The sequence below is a fragment of the Brachyistius frenatus genome, unplaced genomic scaffold (genome assembly GCF_029030835.1).
Source record: "Brachyistius frenatus isolate BFR_SWC_R1_liver_20210118 unplaced genomic scaffold, ASM2903083v1 Contig_326, whole genome shotgun sequence".
Lineage (NCBI taxonomy): Eukaryota > Metazoa > Chordata > Actinopteri > Embiotocidae > Brachyistius > Brachyistius frenatus.
The window spans coordinates 302803-310350 of record NW_027210925.1 but is presented as its reverse complement, the minus strand read 5'-3'; the positions used below and the strand labels follow the sequence as shown (position 1 = coordinate 310350).

Below are 7548 nucleotides of genomic sequence, written 5' to 3'. Positions count from 1 at the left end.
ATGCGTGCTCTGGTGGTTTTGCCTCTGCTCTTGTGTGCAGTGGTGTGCGTGGACCAGGTGAGAGCAGAGGTGAAGGCGGTGAAGCTGTGCGGCCGGGAGTTCCTGAGGGCCGTGGTGTACACCTGCGGAGGCTCCCGCTGGAGGAGATTCCTCAGCGAGTCAGACATGGACGGTGAGTAAACTCTGCTTTTTATTCTCACAGCAGCAGCTACAGGTAGTTACTGGTAATACATTGGACTTTATTCTAGTATTTTTTTGTTTTTGTTTTGTTTGTTACGAAGGTTTTTCCACAAAAGTCATAAGATAAGATAATAATGGTTTTCCTTTTCATTTATTTAAGCTAAAGCTGTGAATAACATCTATTTTGTGCTGCAGGCAAAATACAGATTACCCTCTTTAGTTCACCTCAAGTGGCTTTAGGGTTCTTAAAACCATTATATTCCTCACTGTTGTCTGAGAGTGTGACGTGCACGTTCACTTTTTTCAGAACACCTGTGAAATTTAATCAGCTCGGCCATAAATTCTGTTTTTACAAAGCTTAAACATTTTCACTTTATGTCCATTATTGAGGACAGTTGGTGGTTTAATTGTGGACAAAATATGTCAAGAAATGTCAATGTCAAGAAAAACTGACAATGTAAAAGCTTCATAAAAGTAGGATTTACGGCAGAGCTGCGATACTGGATTGCGTTTACAGATGTGACTAAAGTGCTTTCGAGGGTGCTAAATTGGAGATAATTGTTATGTTTTTGAAAACTTTGGTATCTCTACCTATATCAAAAAATGTAGATTACATTTTTTTCCAATTTGAAGTAAACTTTTCTGTTTCTTCTGACAGTACGTCTCCGGTCATTTGGGAGTTACTTTCTCAGAATCAGACCTCGCAGTTGTTAGATATTCTCCTGCCTTGTCCACAGTGACATCTCTTTTTCTCTATTAGTTTGTGTTACTTAAATGGAACACAAAACAAGTACCACACGACAGCATTCTTGATTTATCTGTCAAAGCTCGTGACTTCACGGTTTTCCACTGCTATGTCCTTGGGGGGGGTTTCAACCAAACTTCTGTCTGTGTTCGCTGTATCTGCTGCAGTATAAACTATTCATTCATTACAGTGCAGTGGGTGCGCGGGCTGACAGGTGTCTCCGCCCAGCGACATGCCATCTGCTGTTCGAGCTTATTACCCCGGAGGAGGCCACATATCACTGATTAAATGCTGGAGTCGAGCGTTCCCAGTGCAGCCTCTCTCTTTACTGTCTGTCGAACACAAACAAACCCAGTTAGCGTTGCAGTCGTGCTGATAAGAAAGAGGAAAGTGACACTGTAGAAGACGAATGGCACTGATCTAATCTGTGCAGTCATTTGGAGTTTCCTCATTTGATGGGAACATGGACAGAAATTGCGGAGGATTGATCTGAAAACAGTTGTTTATCAATTAGACTCTCGGAAACAGCTGTCACAAACTACTTTCAAAGCAACAGCTACACAAAGCGTTTAGTGGCAGTCACATTAACAGTGGGGATTTGAGATAAACAATGTTTCACAATTCAATCAAATTCAGATCGCATGGCTGCTAATTTCTGACACTTGTAGCGGTAAAAGACAAATATCTGAAGTGGAAAGTGTGTGTGAGAACCAGGTTAATGGACTAATTTTTTTTTTAAAAAAGCTAATGAGTTTTTTCTTTTTTCGAGTGTATTGCTGTGTTTTGTTGTTCCAGGTGTGCCCGGAGCGGACCAGAATAGCTTGGAGAGCCTCGTCAGCAGCTCCGGCTCCGAGTTGACCAAACGGGACATTAATAACATACTGACCACCGTGTGCTGTCAGGTGGGCTGCAGGAAGAGCGACCTGACCTTCCTCTGCTGAGGACGACCCTCTCCTCTCCTTACTATCGTCCTCAAAGTGACCAAAGTGACTGTTCTCTCCTGTCTTGCCTTACCAAAAACCAAATTTGAAGAAAATGAATCTGACTAACATGCCGAGGTCTACAAGTATGATCACTGTGCAACTTGTGAGGTGTGTAGATGTGGACCACGAGAGCATCTGTGAATATATTTCTAAACCTGAGCTGGAAGATATGTGCAAACATAAATATATATATATTCAACTATTATATAACTAAATCTGTATTAAAAGGTGCAGGACTGTTTTACTTCCTGCTCAGATCCTGTGTAAAGAGAAGACACATATCTCAGCTCGGGCTCCTGCACGTGTATGTAGCAAGTATCCACAGGGTTAGGACAGGAAACTTGAGCTGTGTTCTATCATTTCGTTCGTGTCAAATAAATGTTCTTACCTTACATTCTCTGTTGTGTTTTTTTTTTTCTTACTTTAAAGTCTTGGACACTGATGCTTAAAGAATTCCAGCAATCCCAGTGTCAATGATGCAATATCTCCCCCCACAAAAAATTCAAAGCAATGTTTGTTTTCCTCAAGTTTTTTCCAATCTTGGTTTTGTTATTTCTTTGAAATACTGTAGTTTACCTCTCAAAGCCTTTGCCTGAACTATTTACACCTCACTCACATGCACACAGTGACATTAGATCACACGGAGATACTGTGTGGTATTAAGGGGTCACAACTCTTCTCCTGACTGCCAGCTGTCCCGATTAAAGCGTAAAATGCCTCCCAAGGATAAAACACAACTTTCACTCTACAGCTGTTCCAGTACAGTGAGACTCCAGGTGCTTTGAGCGAATGCTAACGGCAGCATTTTAACATGCTGTAAATGATAATGCCGTTGGTGTTTACCATGTTAAAAGCGAGCACACAAACTATGGCCGAAGCTGGGTCAAAACTGGACGGTGGTGGCACAAGAGAAAAAAGGTTAACGGAGGCATGAACGTCCGCACAAACATTTATGGGAATTCATCCAACAGTCGGAGGATCTCCAAAACTGCTGTGAAGCATCAACTGGGAACATCAAAAGTGATTCTTTTGTGCCAATTTTTGTAAGATACTTTACTGAAATAGGGAAATCGTTTACCTACTCTAGGGAGGATACAGGGTAGTTTGTCAAACTCGCATGTTTGCCTCGTGGTGACCTGAAAAACAAAACGTGGTTCGGGCAATATTTCCATATTTCCAAGGATTTCACTGCCTTGGCATTTAGTCAAATGACCTTTGTCACACGACCCGTCCATCTCATGTAACATGCATGTTCTTTTCATGCTGTGGGAACGCAAACATTCACGAAGACCCACTGCTCTCTCGTGGCCGGGCGGGTGTATTACACCGGCCTGCGGCAGGGTTGAAAGAAGGACTACGGTAGTACTGTCGTACAATCACACACCTACATTAATATAAAGAAAACTGCAAACACGGGCATCCAGTTATAACTTTTATTGGTTTTGGAAAGAAGCAAACTAAGTTTCTCAGTTCATCTTAGCGTTGTTATGTACTGTACAAACAGCTTGCACATGTGTTTGAGGTTAACGGTACAGAACCAAAAAGCATTCTGGCTTATAGCACACATAAACACACTCCCTGCTCTCTTCTCAACATTAATACAAGGTGACTGACACTCAGCACAACACGTCATTTCAGTACTACCTATCATTACGGATGCCCCACCGTTTACTGCATGCTCTGCATGCAATAATGACTTACTGCAGGACAAATTCACCACAGAGATGAGGATCTGGAAAATACAAGGTTTGTTCCATTTTTTAAATTTTTTTTTATTGAAAGATGCAAAGAATATTCCAGCAACTAACAGACTGAAAGAGTTTTGTGTTGCCTTTTAAGCTGATAAGACATGTAGCCTGCAGTGAAGTTTTAATCTAAAACAGAAGCATGATGATGGGGGGGGGGGATGTGCAGGGTGGGCCTCTGTAGATAATGCTGTAGTGAGTGTTGCACTGATAGCTTCAAGGTAACAACGTCCTCTCAGACATGTTGAGTCATCCAGTCAACGAGATGAAAGACGGAGATGACCGAGAGAAAATGTCACCGTACGAATTGTGTTATCAGGAGCTAAATGGCACCAATCATCCGTCATCGCCTGCACTTCAATAAAACTCAACAACATAGTTTGCTCAGACTGTGTTTGCACACGAAGAATACAAAATCGGTTTCATTTTACCTGCACAGCTCAGATCTGAAATAATTACATATATTCAAAAACTATGTCTGATCAAAAAGTACTACATCGCTGAAAAGGAGTACTGATGTGAGATTAACTGTCTTTTAGTCCTAACTTCAGCCTAATATGCTTGTACAACAGCTCTGAAAGGACTATGATTGGTTACATTTAGCAGAACGCCGACATACGGTACAGTACAGAGATATTTCGGCTACACTTCACACACACGTTTTGTTCTTCATGTTGAGTGTCAGAGCATTCAGGAAGTTCAACATCATCAGCACAGTGTTGTTTTTTTGTTTGTTTTGTTTTTTCACATTAAACAATATAATATTTTTTAATTTTTATCCATTTTAAAAATATTCAGCTTATTCTCCTTATCAGAGGACTGACTGTCTGGGGTACACACACATAAAATACAAAAAAAAAAAAAAAAAAAAAGCATTTTGGTCAACTTAACCTTGCTCCACAACCGCTTTCAAATCATGTCATCTCACAGAGACCATTACGATTAGGCAAAAATAAAGCCATGGATTCAAACGCTGGCTGGATGATCAGGGGTGTGCTCATGATATAATCGAGTTTAGGTACCGGTGAAGTGAATGGAAACAGGTAAGAAACAGGTAAGATGGTTAACTGGTGACCCGCCGTCAAAGCTGAGGAGAAACTGAAGGTCGGTGAAGGAACCGAGAGAGTTGGATGAAACGTTTTCTTTCTGTTTTTGTTTTTTATCACAATGAGGTTTGAATTAAAGAAACGAGGTGGTCCCAGTAGACGACTCCTGATCCAGTAACGGTACCACGGTCACCAAACTTTAGCACTGCCATCGAGAAAAACTGATCGTTTTCGTTGTCGTTGTCTCATTCAAAGGAAAAGTTTGACATTTTGGGGGCGCGCGCCTTTAGTTTTCGTCAAAGAATCAATCTTATATCTGAATGTTAGAAAGCCAGCAGCCGGTTTAGCTTAGCTTAGTGTAAAGACTGGACTGGGAGGGAAACGGCGAACCTTTGTTCTGTCCAAAAGAAAACATGCTTTCAGCCGCCGGCGCCTCTTCGAGGCCGTGCGTGGGCACGGCGATGCTTTGAGCTAAATGCTGACATCAGCGTGCTAACATGCTCTTAATGGCAATAGTAACCTGCTGATCGTCAGCGGGTACAACGCCATTACTTTGTTATCCGTTTTGTCAAGCGTGTTAGCGTGATCCAATTTGCACAAAACACAAAGTATAGCTGAGGTTGACGAGAATGTACTGAGATTTTCACGGATATTTGGTCAACAAAAGCGGCGAGCAGATACAAATTTTGACCCGTGGGTGGCGCTGCAGAAAAATTCACCAAAAGTGGCTGCGTTTCACCCCGCCAGAGGCACGAACGTTTATATCTAATGGTAACCAATCGAACAGCCGCGAAGCTATTTTAGTCTGGATAAAAAAAATAAAAAAAATATTGGATCGAACGACATTAGGCATCTGTGGAGCGACGCTGCTTGTCGCCTGTTAACCGCCTTAACGTGATACCTGACACACCTAGTTTATCCTAGAGAACAAACAAACAAGGCAGAACGTGGTAATCTGGGAGCTTTAGAAGTGCTGGAATATTTCTCAGTCGGACGCGGCCGGGCTAGATGTTCCCAGTCATTACGCTAAGCTGACTCAGCAGATATAAGACGAGATATCGATAACGACATCCGGTGCTTCTTCCAAAGTGTCAAACGGATTCTTTGAAGTGTGGACTTTGCCCATGGTATAGCTAACTCTACATTAACACTGCTTTCACGAAGCATAACACAGCATCCAGGAAGATATTTATCTTTTTCTTTAAATTACCCCTCCCCATACCCATATATAGCTCAATTCTTCTGTTGCACTTGAGTTAAAAAATTATATCTGAAATAAATTCAAAAATTATACCTTATACTGTACACAGGTTACCCAACTACACAGATAACAAAAAAAAAAAAAAAGAGAATTCAAATATTTATACCTTTATGGGTTCTGAGTTGTGATACCATTCAAATTCTATTCATATACAGAATCACGTGTTTTATACAACAAATCATTGTCATCAATAAATAAAAATAGAATGCTGTCATGTACTCTGGAGTCTAACACTGCTGTCCTGGGAACAACAGAGAGGCTATCCGACAATACGAGGAAAACACCAAACGCCCTTTAAGATACATATTATTGATTTAAAATGACACTTTTTACACTTCTTTTGTTCTGACGGAAAAACACAAGTTTCTTATTTTGCAACCAGTGAACTGACTCGTCATTGCAGCTGCCTAACATGCTAAAAAAAAAAAAAAAAAAAACTCTCCTTGTGTGTGTTTGTGTGTAGTTCAGTGATAAATTGGCTGATCGGTGAATTCATGTCAATACAAACGATGCAATCCAAAGTCATGTGACCCTGTAGTACCAGTAGACGACGGCTGAAAATCTACTTTTATGTAGCTACTTTATTCTGTGTTTCATCAAGAACGAATAAAAAAAAAAAAAACCACCAACTTTCATTTACCGGTTTGTGACGACGGCTTGTGTGTCAGGTAAAGCAGCTACGTGCCACGCAGACGGACGCCGTCAGTGCAAAACGGTGAGCACAGCGGTCTCGGGCTTCGAGCCCGGACCCCGACAGAAGGACTACTTATTAGATCTGTGATTTATTATGTGGTAATGGGAGGTGTATTCGCTTACTACGAACTGTCCTGGGCCCTGCTTCAACTAGTCTAACTTTGGATGTGTCAGAGGTTGAGGTGCATGTGTGTGACCACTAAGATCTTAAAGGATATTTTTAACGAACGGCCCAAATCTTCTGGACCGAGGACAACAAACAAAACGTCGTCCAGAGTCCAAATTCTGTCCGATACACTTTCCGTCCACGTCTTCGGTCAGGCAGCTGCAGTGAAACTGTTAAAAACACCACCACACATTGACCAGAGGAGGATGGAGACAGAGGCACAGACTTTACAGGAGGAGGGGAGAACCCAGGTGTCTAACTGCAGCAAATACAGATGTCAATGAAATGAATACAAATACGAGAATTACATGACCTAAAACAGTTCCACGATGCCAGATGCAAGTTATACAATACTGCTGGGTAGGCTGCGGACCTGTCGTGGTGGGTTCAGAGAGGGTGAATGGAGAGTCTGTCTGGTGTCCGTCTGTCTTCTGTCCTCGGCGTCAACCTCAGTCCACTGCAGTCGTTTTGTTCAAGTGCTGATCTCAGTAGCGTGGGTCAGTTGTCAGCCAGGTATTTTCCTGAAAGATACCAATTAAATACTCACATAGTCATTTATAAATCTAATGTAAACTTCCAAGATGTAAAGTACAACCTGCATGATTACATAATAATGTAACGAATGCATAAATTATTTAATCAATGTAACGCACAGTAATATGATTTGCAAGGAACGAATGAAATGTAATGCATTATTGGTTTTTATTTTAATATTAATCTGCAATAACT

General features: G+C 41.4%; 2 protein-coding genes across 4 annotated transcripts in view; one reads left to right on the top strand and one right to left on the bottom strand.

Moving 5' to 3' along the window:
• On the top strand, positions 1-1866 carry insl5a (insulin-like 5a). Its single transcript, XM_069723399.1, has 2 exons — positions 1-172; positions 1721-1866. Exons 1-2 carry the CDS (start codon positions 1-3, stop codon positions 1864-1866), a joined length of 318 nt encoding a protein of 105 aa, XP_069579500.1.
• A 1461-nt stretch (positions 1867-3327) lies between these two features.
• sgip1a (SH3GL interacting endocytic adaptor 1a) overlaps positions 3328-7548 on the bottom strand; it is a 65887-nt gene continuing 61666 nt past the window's right edge. For all 3 annotated transcript variants that reach the window (XM_069723397.1, XM_069723396.1, XM_069723395.1), the window contains one exon: positions 3328-7340. In XM_069723397.1, coding sequence (XP_069579498.1) covers positions 7318-7340 — 23 coding nt within the window. In that variant the 3' untranslated portion in view covers positions 3328-7317. The remainder of the gene's footprint in view (positions 7341-7548) is intronic.

Excerpts from the sequence above, each read along its gene's own strand:
- insl5a (XM_069723399.1), top strand. The coding sequence starts at position 1 with ATGCGTGCTCTGGTGGTTTTGCCTCTGCTCTTGTGTGCAGTGGTGTGC. Across the intron at positions 173-1,720 it reads CAGCGAGTCAGACATGGACG|GTGTGCCCGGAGCGGACCAG; the intron begins GTGAGTAAACTC and ends TTGTTGTTCCAG.